Genomic DNA, 20,410 nt, shown 5'->3' on the forward strand with positions numbered 1-20,410 from the left:
AGCACTTAATTTCCTTCAGTTCACATTGTTTTAAAATCTGTTGCTCCAATAAAAGTTGATACCCCAGACGATCTTTGCCCTCCTGAGTGCACTGTGTCTTCCTTTTTGCACATGGATCCCAAGACAGGTAGCTATTAGAGCTTATTACAAACTTTTTTTTTTTCCCCCATGGCTCCCCTAGCCACAGTACAAGTGGACCACTTTTCCTGTTTTGCAGAATTTGGTGTTAAGACCACAATCCTAGCAAACAGTAAGTAGTTTTTCACATTCGTCAACCTGAATACTATATTTACCCTTTTATGTCCTTTCATTCAGGTTAACTGACATGCACTGTGCATGTATTCCTTTCTTTGGTTGCAATCCTGAAATGACACCTAGTATCATTTGTGAAATAATTTTAGTTTATTTTTCACTCTAGATTATGGTTATAAAGCACTTCAGTTCTTCCACTGTCCTTTGTGACAGGATATTGATTACCATTATTAAAAGCCTACATTTTCTTGGCGGCCCAAATTTTTTACTGTGAGCTTCCAATTCTGTTTCTATGATCAAAGCATTGTTCGCTGTTTGTACTTTTTTTTTCTTTTATGGGACTGAGTCTGTCTGTAAATTTCTGCACAGTGTCTTTCATCCCCATTGTTGTTGCTATGATGAATAAACCAAATGCACCCTTCTTTGGTGTGAGTTTGGTATTATCGTACCTGTTGCAACCTTCTGTGGATGTGCAGCTGAGGCAGCCACACTAATATTTTCTTCTCTAAGCCTGTGATTTTCTAGTTTTGCCACTCACTGTCAGCCTCCTGGTCTCGTTTTTCTAAATCTTCAGTTTGTTCTGTTAAGTTACATTGTTTAATTACCATCACATTATTTTCCTCTTAAGTTCAAATGCTTATCCTACACTTATCATTTTAGATTGGATTTCATTGTCTATAATTTTATTTTATCTAAGAACAGGTCTGCCTTCTCTGCTCTGGTTATGATTGATTGTATCTTCTGATTTGCCTAGTTCCTAGATAACTATAGTAAAACAATTTTAAGTTAACATGGCGACTCACAGTGAGAGATGTCCAGTCTGTCCGACTTGCCACTGAACATGTCACCGTCAAAGCCATCGACGGTGGAAGACAAACAGTGTGTCAGAGACTACTGCTGCTGCTAATGTAAGCTGTGCTTATCTCAGCTTTAATGCTGACACTTCATGGTCGAACATGACATACTAAAGCACCAACATTGACTGTTACATGCAAGCAACTTCATGAAGACGTTTACACGAGAGTTATGATGTAACTTCTTTATGCATCACCTAGTCTTACAGTGAATATTAACGCTACTACATGCACTTCCTAAGAGAAAGAGAATTCTATTTCCCTCCAGAAATATGTACAAGACGAGTAAACGTTGAACTACTACTTTCGCACAGGCGATCAAGACAGATCTGATACCTCTGCCATCAGCTCTCAGAAGCAGATGATACAGGAACCTACAGTCAGATCATATCCACCCATTTTTCAACAGCACCGCACAGGTCACCTGTACCTTCCACATAACAGTGCCCTACCCCACTGTTGTTGAACTGTCAAATGTTTGAAGAGCACTTCATAGACCAGAGGGTACTTTAACAGTTCCTAGAATACCTAATTTTATTCTTATTGAGCCCATCTGTGACTTAAGTGAGATGTACAGACCCTGGACATGTCTCACAAAAATTTGTAAGATGGCTGGGGCAGCTTTATAGCAGACACTTTTCATCATTTATGAACATAAACTGAGCCTATGCTACAATACGTTACCACCATCAGCATGGAAAGAAGTGCTTCACTCTACTAGGTGTGTGTGTGTGTTCAGTTTAATTGGTAATGAGTGTATACTTTCAACAACATTGTTTTATAGCAGTTGTGAAAACCACACCTGAAAGGTGATCAAATATTCAATCTGCCAGGGAAATTCAAGAAACTCAAAGCCAGACACAGATTTCATGTTACAGATTGCTGATGGAGGATAACTGACACATTCTCATGGGACCATTTTGCTTGTGAAACTTTTGATTGATAAACATCAAACTTCTTAAAGATGTTTACTGAGTCAGTGATATTTTCACTTAGGATTCATGTTTTTGTAGTATCAGTATTTCTGCAGCTCTTCAAACATCAGTTTAATGCATAATTTATTTGTTGAAGAATCAACATTTTGTTTTGTTTACAAGGCAGTGGCCTTTGTTGTTTATATCTGTGATGGTTGCTGACCTTGTCTCCTGATTACTTAGCACAGAAACTCCAACCAGAACACTAAACGTTCTTGGTATGCTATGTGACAGGTAACAGCATCTTTAGATTTTTAGATATAGAAAAATCTTACATCTGTTTTTGTGATTTGAAAAGCTTCAGTCTTTTACGGGATGCTAATTATATGCATCCTATTTTCTTCTTCTGTGTGGTTTTCACATACTCTACTAAAATATGAAATCACTATTTTACAATCTGACATTCAAAACCATTTTATGACTGCCAAAAGGAAATTGGTCATTTTACATTCCTTGCCAAATTAGCTTCTTATGGTTAGGACTCATTCTAAAAATGTAAACAACATATTTCTGTTTTTAAATCCATATATATCAACAATTACAATGAAACATTGTCAACAGTGTTATTATTTACAATGCAATGATCGTTGTCTTATTATAGTCATTATTTTGAGTCTTAATTGTACTTTGTTGTAACCATGGCATTTATCAAATACCAACTTCTGTTATATAAAACATTTTTACAGGTGTGCATAGCACTGCACAATTCTTTGATCACACTACAGCAGAATTTTCCTTCTGAAGTTCCTATGTTAACAACCATCATGGTAAAACTGTTGTCCAAGGTGGTGTCATTGGTTGTGGATTTTGCAAATACGACATGACTACAGCCGATATTGACAACCTGGAAAACACAAACAAAAGGTAAGTATTTATACATGGGTAACATACAGAAATAACACAGAATAACAATTCTTATAACTACTGCTGCTACAAAAGCTATTCACAAATTAAATTATGTCTTACTTAGATGAAAATAACAAATGATGGGAATGGGGTCTATTTTTACATTCAAGGAAGTTGTCACATGGACAGAGAATTCTCTGCCTAAAAATAATGGTAATGCCATGAAACATTAATTATAGGGAAAATGACTGTCCTAAAAGAAGAATATAATAATCCTAAATTTCAATTAGCACATGTGGTGTTAGTATTATGTACAGCCTCTTCCTTCCAATAGCTAAGTTGCCAGTTTTTCTACCTAGACTGTTACTAAACCTATTAAATCATTGCAATTTTGACCTATTATAATGTTCTCAAGCGACATCTGTAACAACATAAATTACTTAAAGATATTAAGAAGACTAAGCAGTTGACGTTAGAGCTTTCACTTGAGAATGGCACAATAGGCTGAAATCACAACTGTTAATAAATACTTTTAATAACGATCCAACTGGAAAATGTAATTTCTGAAATCTTGCAGGACTGTGGTCACTTGTAAACAGAAAAAAAACACCAGCATTACAAATTTGTTATCTCTTCACAATATCTTATGTCTATAGTAATAGCCTGCTGAAAAACAGGGAAATTCAACACATACCGAACCTGTACTAACAGAAGGAAAGAAGACTAGGGCTAAATGACATTAAAACCTGTGCAAAGTGAATGGCCAGAAAATTGACTGGCCTTTTCGAATGAACCATCAATGCAATTCACCTTAAGTGAGTTGGTAAATATTAGAGTGTCTTTATTGCCAGACAGGGATTTGAGCCTTACTCTGCTTTTTTTAAACAGGTGAAGTAGATCTGCATACATACTCCACAAGCCCCTGTATAGTGTGGATGCTCAAGTGAATTAAATCCTTCCCATACAGTCTATATGCCTTTTACACGATCTAATCTCTCTTATCGTACATTTATGACTGCTACACAAGATGTACAATGGTGGTTTCGCACAGACCCTCATATACTGGTTCCGTAAATTTACTCAACAAAGTTTTGGGAGAACATCTCCTTTCTTCCAAACATTCCCGTTTAACTCACCCCCCCCCCCCCCTCCCCTCCTTTCATTACACTTTGGTATTGGTCAATACTGACCACCTATGATCCTCACGAAGAATATCTTAATTTATTCGATTTCTGCAATCATGTTTACTCGATAAGGACTCCAAACGCTAGGACAGTACTTCTGATTGGTTGCACTAGTGCCTTTACAGATGCACCGCACTATCTGGATTTCTTCCTCCAAATCTAAGCCTTTCATTTGATTCCTTAATACTGACTTCAGGTGTTCATCTTGTTTCATACCACTTCTTAATATTGCCCCTCAATAAACTACGTGAGCTGCTCATGAACTATGGACCTTGTCAAGGTAGGGTGGCTCACGTGTCTCAACAATATTAATAGCCATAGTGTAGGTGCAACCAAAACAGAGCACGCTCAGGGGGTTCACAACTCTTTTTTTGAGTATGTGCTTGGCTACCACGGGGCCTCCAGCCTTTGCAGCATTATTTCCTTTCCGTGCTGTAAGCTTATACTTCCACTATCCCTTTCCCACTCTGCCTATCCATCAGATGGTTTTCTTGGTGCTGACCCTGCTTGGACCTGGTTTACAACTGAGTCTCAAGTTTCCACTTGTGGCATATTCTACAACTTTTCATTAAATAAAAACGTGATCCCTAGTGTTGGGTTTGACGTGCCACCAATTTTCAAAATTCTCCAGATGTGTGGATCATGCAGGGAATTTTGCCCAATGCAGTGTGTATGCTCCATCTTTGTGCCTTTCTTTCTCTGCACCCTTCCCTTTAATAAGGCAATACACACAAAACCCAACACAGTAGCCATCCTGTTGTAAGGGGTAGGGGTGGGGGTGGGGGTGGAGGTGGGGGGTTGTCGGGGTGTTGTCAAATACCTGCACGGTGGTAGCCCCCTGACCACACAGGGATCACATTGTTGGTGCCTTAGCTGGAAACTCCCCATGTATGCTAAGGAGTATGTGCTCATCATGACTGGGGCACAGGGACTCTGAGCAATGGCTTACTTGCCAGGCAGCTGTTACTGATTGGTTTTGGTTTTGTTTTGCTTTCTTTAGGGCACAAAAAACAACTGGGGGGTCATATGTGCCTAAGTCAAAACTACAGAACACGAACACAGAGAAGAGTTACACGACTATACGTGAGTCCCAATAGACAGAATAGGAGACAGCTAAAAACAGACATGTGGAAATACAACACCATACAGAAATGGAGGTCCAACACTAAAAATTAAATGGCCTTCACCATATTGCTTCGGTGGATAAAAAGCAAAACACGGTCAACAGCCCATGCATCATTCACTAAAAAAGGCTGATAAATCAGAAGGCAAAGCCAGGATGGAATGTATATTTTAAAAAAAGGGCATTCCAGCAGAAAGTGTCAGACAGTTAAAATTTGGGGGCAATGTGTGCAAAGTGGTGGGGTAGTGCCACTTAGTAAATGATGGCTAAAAAGCCAGTGCCCAATACGTAGCTGAGTTGAAATCTCCCGGCGGGAGGGCCGACAAGAGGTCATCCAAAGCCCTATGAGAGGCTTAATAAGCCAGATTTTATTCTCATGAAGGGAGGACCATTGGTGATGCCAAAGGGACACCATCTCCTGACAGACAGCAACACAGAGATCATTGGAGGGAATATAGGTACCCGCAGGCTGAGGTATTAGGATGGCACCCTTGGCAGCAGCGTCAGCAGCCTCGTTTTCTGGCAGACCGACATGACCAGGGACCCACAGAAACATCAAACTCACTTCACGAAGAGTGAGCAAGCGACAATTTTCCTGGGACCGCTGCACTAAGGGATGAGCAGTGTACAGTGCACATAGATATTGGAGGGCACTGAGTGAGTCCAAGCAGAGGACACAACTGGGAAGGCTGTGTCGCTGGATGTACTCCATGGCCTGATACAAGGTGAAGAGCTCGGCTGAAAATACTTAGGAGTGTGCCGGAAACAGATATAAAAAGACACGGGTGCCAATGACGTAGGCACACAGCCCGAGAGCCATTAGTGTATATAGAGGTACTAGCGAAAGGTTCCATGCAAAGGTTGTAAAACTTGAGGTGATAGACTGAGGCTGGAGTAGTGTCCTTAGGAAGTGAATGAAGGCCAAGGTTAACATGGACTGCTTCACAAAGCCAAGGTGGTGAAGGGTTTACACCCACCGGGAAAGTTGCAGGTAGTGTGAAGCTAAGCTGCTGTAACAAGTGGGGAAAGCAAACTCCAGGAGGTAACAGAAGAGGGACAAGCCCCATACTGATGATCAAAGGAATCATCAAAGAAGGAGGCATAGGCTGGGTGGCCACCCATGGCACGCAAACGGCATGCACACCTGCTGAGGAGAGTCACAGCTGTAGGACAGTGGTAGTTCAGCAGCTTTGGTATACAGACTCTCAACCGGGCTGCTCTAAAAGGTGCCCATGGCCGAACATAAGCCATGATAGTGGATAGTGTTGAGATGGCGTAAGAGGGATGAGCATGTAGACGCATAAAGGAAGCACCCATAGTTGAGTTTCAAATGGACAAGGGACCGGTACAAATGGAGGAGGGTGGTTCGATTGGCACCCCAGGAAGTACCATTGAGGACATGTAGGAGACTGAGGGACCGCGTACAGCGGGCGGCCAAGTAAGACACTTTAGAGGACCTAGAGAGTTTCCTATTGAGCATGAGCCCCAGAAATTTCTTAGTTTCAACGAATGGAAGGGCAACAGGCCCAAGATGTTGAGATGGTGGGAGAAACCATTTGCGCCACCAGAAATTCATACAGACTGTTTTGTCAGGGGAAAAGCGAAAGCCATTGTCAATGCTCCAGGAGTAAAGATGATCAAGACAGTGCTGAAGATGCCACTCAGTGAGATAGGTCCATGGGGAACTGCAATAGATGGCAAAATAGTCAACAAAAAGAGCCGGATATGCCCGGCTGGAGACATGCCATTATAGGGTTAGTGGCGATAGCAAAGAGGACGGTGCTCAGGACGAAACCCTGAAGCACACCATTTTCCTGACAAAGGTATCTGCAAGACAGAACCCACACACATCTTGAAAACCCAGTCTTGTGAAAATGCCCGAAGAAAACAGGGCAGGCAGCCACGAAAGCCCCATGTGTAAAGAGTATGGAGGATATACGTTCTCCAGCAGGTGTCTTAGGCCTGCTCCAAATCGAAAAACACAGCCACAGTCTGAGAATTCCACAGAAAACCATTCATGACATGGGTGGACAAAGCAACGAGATGGTGAGCTGCAGAATGCTGCGCTCAAAATCCACCCTGCGCAGTCATTAGTAAATGTTGAGACTCAAGCCACCACACCAGCCAGGCATGAATCAAGCGTTTCATCATCTTGCAAATGCAGCTGATAAGAGAGATGGGGCAGTAGCTAGAAGGAAGGTTTTTGTCCCTACCGGGCTTAGGTATGGGTATGACGGTGGCTTCACACCAGCGTCCAGGAAATGTGCCCTCTGCCCAGACGCGGTTGTACGTGTTAAGCAGAAATTGCTTGCCCACAAGAGAAAAGTGCTGCAACATCTGAATGTGGACAGCGTCTAGCCCTCGGGTGGAGGATCGAGATGAACTGAGAGTATGATCTAGTTCCCTCATAGCAATAACAGCACTGTAGCACTCACAATTTGGAGAAAATAAAGGATCGCCTGAGCCGCCTCTGCTCGTTTCCAAAGGAGGATGGCAGGGGGAGAGTGGGAAGAGTTCCAAACTTCCACAAAATGGCAGCCCAAGGTGTTGGAGATAGCAATAGGGTCCACGATGACATTGTCAGCGACTGTCAGGCCATAAATTGGAGAATGGATCTTGGTTCTAGAGATCCATCGGTGGTTGGCCCACATGACAGGGGAAGGTGTGGAACTGTTAAAAGAACTAGTGTTGAAATCCATCTAGCTCTTTTGCTATCCTGAAGAACACAATGACACTTTGCATACATCTGTTTATAATGAATGCAGTTTGCTAGTGTAGGGTGGCAGTAAAAACGCGGAGTGTGTGTCTACGTGCGTGAATTGCTTTGGGGCATGCCTCAGTCCACCAAGGGACTGGGAGACGACGTGGTAGAGAGGAAGTGTGGGGTATGGAACATTCTGCAGCAGTAAAGATAATGATTCTCAGATATTCAACCTGGTCATCACAACTGGGGAAATCTTGTTCTTGAAGGTCGCCAAGGAGGAGTATAGCTGCCAGTCAACCCTAGGAAGGTGCCGTTTAGGCGTGCACGCAGATGGGGTAGGGGTCAGCAAACGGACAGCACACAGGAAATGGTTGGTCGAGTAGGTATTGGAAAAAAACGGACCACTCAAGATGATGCGCAAGCTGGGCAGCGCAAAAGGATATGCCCAAATGGGAATAGGTGTGCGAGAAGCCAGAAAGGAATGTGGGTGCTCCAGTGTTAAGGCAGAAGAGGTTAAGTTGGTTAAGAAGGTCAGCCAAGAAGGCACCTCTCCGACAGGTCCTGGGGGAACCCCAAAGGGTATCATGCGCATTAAAGTCACCAAGTAGCAAAAAATGGGAGAGGTAGCTGCTCAATAAGTTGAAGGAAGTCTACCCTGGTGACAGCAAATGATGGAGGGACATATATAGTACAGACGGAAAGTCAGGTGGGGAAGGAAAAGGTGAACTGCCACAGCTTGAAGATTGGTAGTTAGTGAGATGGGTTGATTATGAATGTTATCCCGTATGAGCAGCATGACGCCCCTATGAGAGGGAATGTCGACCTCACGGGGAAGGTCAGAACGAATCGGTAAGAAATGAGAAAGTTCAAAGCGGTCGTGAGGGCGCAATTTAGTTTCCTAAAGGCAGAGTACAAGGGGACGCTGCAATGCTAAAAGCAGCTGTAAATCATCTTTCTGGGACCGAAGGCCACAAACGTTCTATTGGAAAAGAGTCATGATGAAGAGACATGGGGGTGTCGCCTCGGCAGCTGAAGAGTGACAACTGGGGAAGTGGTGCTACTACAGGGCACCGAAGCTGGGGGATCCTGCTTCATGGGGTCCACGGAAACATCAGCTTGCTTGTGCTGTCGGTCTGTTGAGTAATATGCCAAAAAACGGTTGTTGGTGTGCACCGGTGACATGGAGGGTGGCTGGACTAAGGTATCATATGGCAACACCGTCAAAGAGGATCTTTTGAGTTGGTGAAGGAGAAGACCGTTTGCCTTTGGATGACTTCTTCAAGCCTTTCCGGTTGGATGAAGACTCTAGTGTTGTTTGGCTGGAGGGATGAAGGAAGCCTTCACGGGAGTACTCCTTCTGACCTTTCCGGTCGCCCAGTTGTGTAGCTGGTGGTTTCGCACCTTGAGGCAAAAGTTTGCCGACTTGTTACACAGCTGGATGGGGGGGGGGGGGGAGGGGGGGGGGGGGGGGGGAATGGCAATGCTACCTTGACACTGGGCGATTTCACAACCTCAAAGCTGAATTGGAGGGCACATGTTTGCGTGGCCATGTCCTTCGTGGAGCGAGGGGTAACAAGAACAGGACTATAGGTACCAGATAGGAGCACGCAGGGTTTGCGACGAGGCAGTAACTTGCGAGAAAGTGGATAAGGCACCTTTTCTTTTACCCGAATCTCTTGTACAGCCTGCTCATCAAGATACACTGGACAATCCCAAGAGCCACCTTTGCAGTTGATATAGAGGGGAGAAGGAGGTGGACAGTTGCCCTCGTTCGCATCTCTACAGCAGGTGACACTCGACTGGGTGTCGACAAGACATTCTAGTGTGGTTAAAACAATGACACTGGTAGCAGCGCATCGAGTTCAGAATGTATGGCCGGACAGTGATAATTTCATAGCCAGCTTTGAGCTTGGCTGGAAGCACCACTCTATCAAAGGTGAGAAAGAGTGGAGGTGGGCACTAAGGAGGAATCTACCTTTTTCATTACACAATGAACGGCAATGACACCCTGATCAGAGGGGTAAGATTGTATTTCAGCCTCAGTTAGACCATTGAGCAGCTTGGTGTAAATTACACCACGGGAAAAATTCAAAGTTGTGTGGGCCTCGATACGAACAAGGTAACCGTGGAGAAGCAAGACAGCAAGCAGTAGTTGTGCTTGAGAATCAGAAGTGGTCTCCAAAAGCTAAGTGCCATTCCTTAAATGAGATCAGGATTTCACAGGGCCAGTAATTGCATCTACACCTTTATGAATAATAAACGGATTTACCTTGGCAAAGGATTGACTGTCTTCAGTACGTGAGACCATGAGGAACCGCAATGCAGCGAGAAGGATCTTTGAATCATTAGCATCGTTGCATTTACATTTTATACAAGTGGAGTGGGAAGACGATTGACTCATCACGAGGAAATACCCCACAATTGCCAGCGTCTCCGATGGCACGCTCCTTCCAACTGGGGGCCCCTTCACAAGATGCCTTAGGTGATTGTTCCCACCTCCCGAACACCTGACGGAGAGTCCAATCGGCAATTTGGAAAGGTTACAGCTCAGGCATTCACCCCTCCCTGGGCCTGGCCTGTACCAAGGGTATGTTACCCAGTCACCCGTTACACATCAGACGTGTGGGCCAGACTTCAGGAGTGGACAGGGAGGAAAAGAGGATTCTGAAATGCCGAAGCGGAGGAACGAGAGGAGAAAGGAAAAGGGAGCAAATAACAAACGGGAGACTGTTCGCACGTCAGCGACAGAATGCCAAACATTCCAAAGAATACTCCAGACATGATTCACAAGGGAGGGAAAGAAGAACAGCAAGAGGATAGACATGCAGCACAGAAGGGAAAAAGTGCTGCAAAGGCTCAGGCCCCGTGTTGGCCAAGCACGAACCCGTCAAAGTGTGGTGAGCCCCCTAGAAGGTAGCTGTTGCTGGGGGTGCGTGGTAACTGTGGGGAGAGCCCCTGTTTAGAGTGGGTGGCACCATGGTGGATGAGCCACAAATAAAGCAACCCCAGCAGTCTCTGTGAAAGGACAGTCATATTTCAATGCAGATAGATACGTCCCATGTTTCCTTCCCTGTTTACGCTGTGTGAGGGATGTAGGGCTAAGTGGCAAGCAGAGTAAAAATCCCCACAATACTTGGTTTGTACATGGACTGTTGGCAATTCCTTCTTGGCCACAAAGCCCTTATTCTTTGTGGAGAACTTAGAAGACAAGTTTGGGATAGTGGCACCCATCTCTAAAATGTAAAGTGGGTCAATTTTGATCGAAATGGCATCCCCTGCCCAGTCACGGGCACTACTTGCTAGTAACAAGCTGGGTGACATACCAGTGACTGTCATTCCCCACAAAAGTCTAAATTTTATTCAGGGCATCATTTACCACAGATACCTGCTCTTACAATATGATGATTAGCTACGCACCAACTTGGAGCGAAGTGTACATAGGGGGCCAAATGACAAAAGGGACACTATTGGCGCCTTCCTCTTGGCCTTTGAGAGTGATTCATTGCCTGAAAATGTCAATGTGATGGTATACCAATATGATGCGGAACCATACGTACTCCCCCTCCCTGTGTGGTGCTTCAAGTACCTGAAATTCATTGCAATGCTAGCCCAATCTGTCGAGATTGTGGAAGAGCGCTACATGCTGATGCTCCTTGTGCCTGGTGTACCTGGTATTACCTTGAATCGCACTGTCTACACTGATTCAGATGCCATCGCCAAACAATTTGCTCTGGTCTACGCTCAAGCCTAAGCATCTAAGAATTATCAGCCTGCCTTCCCTCTTCTAAAAAGTGGGTTGAGCAAAAGCAATTACCTATTACTACACACCACCTGGAGCCATATAATGTTCCATTCGGTGAGTGGGTATTTGTCAGCGTCTTAGCCCACTGCCCTGATACAGCCCCAGGGCTGGACCACATCCACAACTAAACGATCAAGCACCTACTGGTGAACTGTCAGCATCCTATCGTTGTCATCTTTAACTGCATCTGGAGCAAGAGCTATTTCCCACCACAGTGGCAAGAAAACATTATTGTCACAGTACTGAAACCAGAGAAGCACCCTCTCAAGATGATCAGTTATTGCCAAATTAGTCTCACCAGTGTTCTCTGTAAGTTGCTTGAATGCCGGCATCTGGGTTGGAGTCTTCTAGCTTTGACCCAGGGTGGGTTTTGCCAAGGCTGTTCCACTACTAATAATCTGTAAGTTTACCTGGGCTCTTGTCATCTGAACGGCTTTTTCGCAACATCAACTCCTTACAGCCATCTCCTTCTTCATGCAAAAGGCGTATGACCCCACATCTTGTTACCTTACATGAGTGGGGTCTCCAGGATTCACTCCTGATTTTCATCCAGAACTTCCTGTCACACCATATGTTTCAGGTTTGAGCTGGTGCTTCTTACAGTACCCACCATATCCAAGAGAATGGGGTCCCACACGGAACTGTACTGAATGTTCCTCTCTTTCCAGTAGCAATCAATGGTTGTGGGGTCCCCAGAATCACCCTCCTTGTATGCTGACTAGTTTTGCCTCTACTATTGCTCCTCTAATGTGGGCGTGAATGTCAATTGGAAGGCACCATACAAAATGTGCAGGCATGGGCCCTCACCTATGGCTTCAATTTTCAGCTGCCGAGACTTGGGTCATGCACTTCTGTCAATGTCTTACCATTCACCCACAATCAGAACTTTATCTAGATGACAAACTACTCAATGTGGTGGAGACTTACCACTTCTTAGGACTGGTTTTATGTTGTTGGTCAACTTTGATTCCCCATCTTCACCAGCTTTAAGCGAAAGTACTAGTTGTACCTTAACACACACAACTGCCTGAATAACACCAGCTGGGATGCAGATCGCACTACCCGTCTGCAGCTTTACACAGCCCTGATACAATCCCACCTTCATTATGGAAGTCTGGCATTTGGTTTGGCATCACCCTTAACATTATTGATACTGGATCTGATACACCACTGCGGGGTTCGACTTGCAACAGTAGCCTTTCAAACAAGCCCTGTGAACAGCTTACTCGTGATGGCTGGGGTCTCCCCATTGCAGATCAGGCACCAACAGCAGCTTGTCAATTATGCTATACACGTTTGCAGCTCCACTAAGCATCCAAACTACCATCTCCTTCTTCCAAACATGGTAGTTCATCTCCCGCAACAAGGGTCCAGGCCCAGATCTGGGATTATGATTGCAATCCGCATCCGGTCTATCCTCTCTGAACTTCAGTTTTTCCTCTGGACCCACTCACATACACCTCCTTGGTACATCACTCAGCCAAAGCTTCATCTTGACCTATCACAAGGTTGGAAAGACTGTTCATGCCGAGGCCCTCCGCTGCCAATTTTTCTCCATCCTTTGTACATCCTGGGGTTCACATGAAGTCTGCACTGATGGCTTGATGGTCACATATGCTTTGCTTATACTCACATGGGACGTACTGAACTGCATTCCTTGCTGGACAGCTGTAGTGTTTTCACTGTGGAGTTAGTAGCCATCTCTCGTGCTCTTTAAGCATATCCGTTCCTGCACTGGTGGGTCCTTTCTCATCTACAGCAACTACTTGAGCAGTTTTCATGCTTTCAACCAGTGCTACCCTTGCCATCCCTTGGTCATTGGTGTCCAAGATTCCCTACATGTCCTTTAAGAGTGCAGACACTCAATGACCTTCACCTAGGCCCCAGGCCACGCCAGGGTCCCAGGGAATGAACTCTGTTAGCCAATAATCCAACTCTTGAATTCGGTATTCTGGAAACAGACCTCTGATCTGTATTATGCCATCAAGTTTTAGGTGCCTGGAATATGGAATGACTCACTCTGACTTCACCAAACAAACTACTAGTGATAAAAGATACTATAAATCTGCAGAGGTCCTCTATGCAGGCCTCTCACAAGGACCCTACCATCTTTAGCCGGCTCTGTATTGGCCATACTTTGCCGACTCATAGTTGTCTCCTCTGGAGCGAGGACTCCCCCTACTGTCATCGTAGCTCCTGTTTGATGGTGGTCCACATTTTTGCAGGTCTGTTCCAACCTAACCGCCCTGGAACGGACTATCTCCCCGATTCGCTACCCCTGGATTTAGCTTTACGTTCTATTTGTGAAGAGCACTTTTACCACTCTCTTTACAGTAGAGGCGCTTAATCTTATTGGCCCATTTACAGGTTGGCAGAATACTGTTGCCCCCTCTGCCCAGACCAGGCTGTGGTGGTTGGTGCTTGGTGGTACACCCTAGTCCTCATCCTACCTGCTCTTTTACTCCCCCCCCCCCCCCCCCCCCCAATGGTCCATTAGACTTTTTCACCATTTCTCCCGCTGTGCTTCCCTTGCTAGTCCCTAGAAGGCAATCGCTGAGTGGAGTACCTCTGGTAAGTGGCGGGTGGGGAATGTATATCCCCTCATTGGACTCTGCTTTCAGGGGCTTCCGGCTGCTCCCTAGGTGGGGCACATCACTTGCCATTCTTATTGTGTCTCCCTTTCTTCTTTTTGTCCCTTATTTCAGCTTTGCTGACCTTCAAGTTTCTTCTTCTTGTTTTTGTGTGGTAGGCTGTCTCTGACATACAGTCATCTAGACCTATCCATTCAAGGAAAAAGGGACTGGTGACCTAGTAGTTTGGTCCCTTTATTCATCCAACCAACCAACCAAAACAGAGGTTTAACTGTGTAGAAGCCAGACTATCCAGTGGCACATGAAGAGGGATATCAGCCTTTCCAGTAGTTGCTGAGGCAGCAGTCCAAATGAACGAATAATATGTCCCTGTAACATTACACCAACATGCCCTAGGTATGCTAGTACTGTGAACAGCTGAAATCAAGGGGAAACTACAGATATTTTTCCTGACAGCCTGCACCTCTACTATATGGTTAAATAATGACAACATCCTCTTTGGTAAAATACTCTGGAGGTAAAATAATCCCCCATTAGGATCTACAGCAAGGACTACCCAGGAGAATGTCATCAGGAAAAACACACCTGGCATTCTACGGGTTGGAGCATGGAAAGTTACATGCCTTAACAGAGTAGGCAGGCTAGAGAATTTAAAAAGTAAATGGAAAGCTTCAAGTTTGATACCATGGGAATTAATGAAATGTGATGGCAGGAAGAAAAGGACTGCTCGTCTGGTGAGTACAGGGTCATAATACAAAATCAAATGGGCAATGCACGATTAAGTCCAATAATGAATAATAAAATAAAAATAGGGGTAAGTTACTATAAATGACACAGTGAAGGCATTATCATAGCCAAGAAAGACGCAAAGCCAACACCACCACAATAATACGAGTTTATATGCCATCTAGCATGATAAGATACAAGAAATTATTTGGATAGTTAAGGGACATGAAAATTTGTGATGGGGGACTGGAATTTGATAATAGGAAAACAAAGAGAAGGAAATATAGCAGGAGAACTTTGACTAGGGGAGAGGAATGAAGAGGAATTTTACACAAAACCTAATTTAATCATCACTAACACTTGGTTTAAGAATCATGAAAGAAGATTATATTCGTGGAAGATACCTGGAGACACCAGAAGGTTTCAAACAGATTACGTAATGGTAGAACAGACCATTTTGAAACAACATTTTAAAACTGCAAAACATTTCTAGGGGCAGACGTGTGCCCTGACCATAATTTATTGCTTAGAAACTGCAGAATTAAAATGAAACTGCATAAAGGTAGGAAATCGAGGAGAGGAGAGGAGGCCTGGATAAGTTGAACAAACTGGAGACTGTTTAGAATTTCAGTGGGAGCATTTGGCCAAATTGATGAACAGGTGTAAGAAGTACAAAACAAATGGATAGCCTCGAGATGAAACCGTGAAGGAAGCAGAGGATCAAATAGGCAAAAAGAAAAAGCCCAGCAGAAATCCTCAAACACATGAGATACGCAAGCTTATTGGTGAAATATAAAGATGCAGCACATCAAGCAGACAAAAGGGAATACAATCGTTTAAAAAATGAGTGCCAAAGTGCAAAATTGTAAACCAGAACTGGCTGCACAATAAATGTATAGACGTAGAAGCACATGTAACTACAGGAAAAGATGGACGCCACCTACAGAAAAGTTACAGAGACCGAACGAAAGAAGTGGCTGTATAAATATCAAGAGTTCAGATGGCCAACCAGGGGCAAAGAAGGGAAAGCTGAATGCTGGAAGAAATAGACAAAGGGCCTCTACAAAGGAAATGAACTTGAAGACAACATTATAGAAAGGGAAGAGGAAGTAGATGAGGATAAGCTGGGAGATAAGATACTGCAAGAAGAATATGCCAGACCACTGAAAGACCCAAGTCGAAACAAGGCCCCGGAAGCAGACAATGTTCCTTCAGAATTATTCAGATGCTTGGGAAAACCAGCATGATTAAACTATTCCAGCTGGTGTGCACAATGTGGAAGACGGGAAAACACTCTCAGACTTCAAGAAGAATGTAATAATTCCAATTGCAGAGAAAGCAGGTCCTGACAGGTGTGAATATTACTTAACTATCAGTTTAGTAAGTAATGCTTGCTAAATAATGACAGTAATTATTTACAGAGGAAAGGAAAATCTGGTAGAAGCCAACCTGATGGAAGTCAGTTTGAGCTCTAGGTAAATCTAGGTACATGTGATGCAATACTGACCCTTCAACTTATCTTAGAAGGTAAGTTCCACAAAGGCAAGCCCACGTTTATAGCGTTTGTAGATTTACAGAAAGCTTTTGACACTGTTGACTTGAATGCATCTTCCAAAATTCTGAATATAGTGGGGGTAAAATATAAGGAGCGAAAGGTTATCTGCAACTTTTACAGAAAGCAGACAACAGTTATAAAAGTCAAGGGGCATGAAAGGGAAGCGGTGGTTGAGATGGGAATGAGACAAGGTTGTAGCGTATCCCTGCAATCTGTACACTGAGCAAGTAAGAAATGAAACCAAAGAAAAATTTGGAGCTTTCGTGTAGGTAGTTCAGGGAGAGGAAATAAAAAGTCTGAGGTTATGTTGCCAATGTCATTATACACTCCTGGAAATGGAAAAAAGAACACATTGACACCGGTGTGTCAGACCCGCCATACTTGCTCCGGACACTGCGAGAGGGCTGTACAAGCAATGATCACACGCACGGCACAGCGGACACACCAGGAACCGCGGTGTTGGCCGTCGAATGGCGCTAGCTGCGCAGCATTTGTGCACCGCCGCCGTCAGTGTCAGCCAGTTTGCCGTGGCATACGGAGCTCCATCGCAGTCTTTAACACTGGTAGCATGCCGCGACAGCGTGGACGTGAACCGTATGTGCAGTTGACGGACTTTGAGCGAGGGCGTATAGTGGGCATGCGGGAGGCCGGGTGGACGTACCGCCGAATTGCTCAACACGTGGGGCGTGAGGTCTCCACAGTACATCAATGTTGTCGCCAGTGGTCGGCGGAAGGTGCACGTGCCCGTCGACCTGGGACCGGACCGCAGCGACGCACGGATGCACGCCAAGACCGTAGGATCCTACGCAGTGCCGTAGGGGACCGCACCGCCACTTCCCAGCAAATTAGGGACACTGTTGCTCCTGGGGTATCGGCGAGGACCATTCGCAACCGTCTCCATGAAGCTGGGCTACGGTCCCGCACACCGTTAGGCCGTCTTCCGCTCACGCCCCAACATCGTGCAGCCCGCCTCCAGTGGTGTCGCGACAGGCGTGAATGGAGGGATGAATGGAGACGTGTCGTCTTCAGCGATGAGAGTCGCTTCTGCCTTGGTGCCAATGATGGTCGTATGCGTGTTTGGCGCCGTGCAGGTGAGCGCCACAATCAGGACTGCATACGACCGAGGCACACAGGGCCAACACCCGGAATCATGGTGTGGGGAGCGATCTCCTACACTGGCCGTACACCACTGGTGATCGTCGAAGGGACACTGAATAGTGCACGGTACATCCAAACCGTCATCGAACCCATCGTTCTACCATTCCTAGACCGGCAAGGGAACTTGCTGTTCCAACAGGACAATGCACGTCCGCATGTATCCCGTGCCACCCAACGTGCTCTAGAAGGTGTAAGTCAACTACCCTGGCCAGCAAGATCTCCGGATCTGTCCCCCATTGAGCATGTTTGGGACTGGATGAAGCGTCGTCTCACGCGGTCTGCACGTCCAGCATGAACGCTGGTCCAACTGAGGCGCCAGGTGGAAATGGCATGGCAAGCCGTTCCACAGGACTACATCCAGCATCTCTACGATCGTCTCCATGTGAGAATAGCAGCCTGCATTGCTGCGAAAGGTGGATATACACTGTACTAGTGCCGACATTGTGCATGCTCTGTTGCCTGTGTCTATGTGCCTGTGGTTCTGTCTGTGTGATCATGTGATGTATCTGACCCCAGGAATGTGTCAATAAAGTTTCCCCTTCCTAGGACAATGAATTCACGGTGTTCTTATTTCAATTTCTAGGAGGGTAATTCTGTCAGGGACACCGAAAGACTTGGAAGAGCAATTGAATGGAATGCATTGAGTCTTTGAAGTGGGTTATAACATGGAAAAAAAGAATTGTAACGTGAACATCATCAACAAAAGTAAAACATGAGTAATGAAATGTAAGCAAATCAGGTGACACTGAAGGAATTTGATTAGGAAATAAAAGTAGTAGATGAGTATTTTCTATTTGGGCTGAAGTAGAAAGGATGTAAAATGCAGACTTGCTATAACATAAATAGCAGCATTTTTGAAAAAGATGAATTTGTTGACAACAAATACAAATTTAAGTGTTAGGAAGTCTTATGAGGTATTTGTCTGGTGTATAACCTTGAATGGAAGTGAAATGTAGATGATAAACAGTTCACACAACAAGAGAACAGAAGCTTTCTTGACATGGCGCTCAAGATTAGATGGGTAGATCGAGTAACTTATGAGGTGCTTAAATGAACAGTGGAAAAAAGGAAAGTATGGTACAGGTTGACTAGAAGCAGAGATCAGTCCATAGAACACATCCTGAAGCAGGAAGGTATTGTTAGTTTTGTAATGGAGTGAAGTGTGCAGTGAGCGGGGAGTACAGTAAGTAGGTTCAAATACTGATGCAGGTTGCAGTAGTTACATAGAGAAGAGGATAGAGTTGCACGGAGATTTTCATCAAAGCAGTCTTTGGACTGGAGACCACAACAGTAATCCATGGGAGATGATACGCTCCAAATGTTAATTTTGTCAAAGTATTTCTGCACTTTCTTGCAACTGTTCAGTAGCGATACTTCCCTGTAGACAGCAACATTGTTGATGAACAATCTGATAGTGCTGCTGATCTCATCTGATCATACGATTTATTTTTACTGGCAACATTAGAGGTTCTACTATGCCTCTTTAGTCTCACTCAATCCCACCTTTCATTTCTTTTTAATATTTGCCATCCAGTGTAACATACTTGGTTCTATTTTTCGAGCATTATTCAACAAAACTGTATATCTGTGAAAACACTGTACCTTGGCTATTATAAAGTGTATTCAAAAAGAAACAAGCCAGAGGGTGTATGAAAACTACTGAAAGGATTGTAATGTCATTGGCCGCGGAAGATGGTGCACACCCTATTAGAGCACTACGGTCCGAAATGCACCACTAGAGGGACATGGGTGCATACCCATGAGACAACAGAGCAAGCACGTGCACACATGTCAAACATCCACTGCACTTAGTCTGCTGAAAAGAGTGAAATGGAGGTTTCAAAAGAAAAGCACAGGGGTGTAGTGTGTAGCTATCAAGTAGGAGTGTGGGGAACAGAAATGCTTCGAAGAATGGTACTAGTGTATGAGAGTACATCATGTCCGTTACAAGTGTGAAGATGGGGCATGAGCAATTCAGGGATGGAATGCCATACCTCATTACCAATGCTATTGTACAACCAATGCCATTGTCCAGGAGATTATTCAAGACTGGTGCATTCATTAAGGCTGTATGTTAGTCTTGCAAAGTGTGCACCTCAATGGGTGCTTCTCAATCTTTAACCAGCACAGGAAGTATGTCAAATGGGACTATCCTGAACGCCTGCTGCACTGTGCCAAGAGAGGCAATGAGTTCCTGTCAACTGGTCACTGATGATGAAACATTGTGTCATCACTCTGAACCAGACACTAAATGATGAAGACTCTAAGCATACACGGTTGTTGCCACAAAAAAATACTGGACCGTCCACACAAGTGTGGGACAGGTTAGGCTCACCTTCTTCTGACGTAAAGGACCCCCTTCTTATCTCCTTCCAGCAGAATGGGACAACAGTGCATGTGCAGTGATACTCATGAACCTTGACTGCCCTTTGCAATGCAATCGGATTGAAACTATCAGGGCAGGTCACCCAAGGCATCATTTTGCTCTATGACAATTTGAGGCCCCCATACACAATGAGAGGTCCTCAGTCACACTCCATACAGTCTAGACCTGTCTCCCAGCAATTATGACATTTTGGTGACCTAAAGAAGGCTCAGAGGCAAAAAGTTTGCCTCTTGCAAGGATATCAACTGGTGTGTT

At 44.7% G+C, this 20,410-nt stretch overlaps 1 protein-coding gene across 1 annotated transcript in view; it reads right to left on the bottom strand.

The window, feature by feature from the left end:
• Positions 1–2,587: 2,587 nt before the first annotated feature.
• The window catches only part of LOC126183577 (PAT complex subunit Asterix), a 76,906-nt gene continuing 59,083 nt past the window's right edge, over positions 2,588–20,410 (bottom strand). Inside the window, exon 4 of the mRNA XM_049925674.1 lies at positions 2,588–2,924. Within this exon, the coding sequence (XP_049781631.1) occupies positions 2,843–2,924 (82 nt within the window). The 3' untranslated portion in view covers positions 2,588–2,842. The remainder of the gene's footprint in view (positions 2,925–20,410) is intronic.

The sequence above is a fragment of the Schistocerca cancellata genome, chromosome 4, assembly GCF_023864275.1.
Source record: "Schistocerca cancellata isolate TAMUIC-IGC-003103 chromosome 4, iqSchCanc2.1, whole genome shotgun sequence".
Taxonomy (NCBI): domain Eukaryota; kingdom Metazoa; phylum Arthropoda; class Insecta; order Orthoptera; family Acrididae; genus Schistocerca; species Schistocerca cancellata.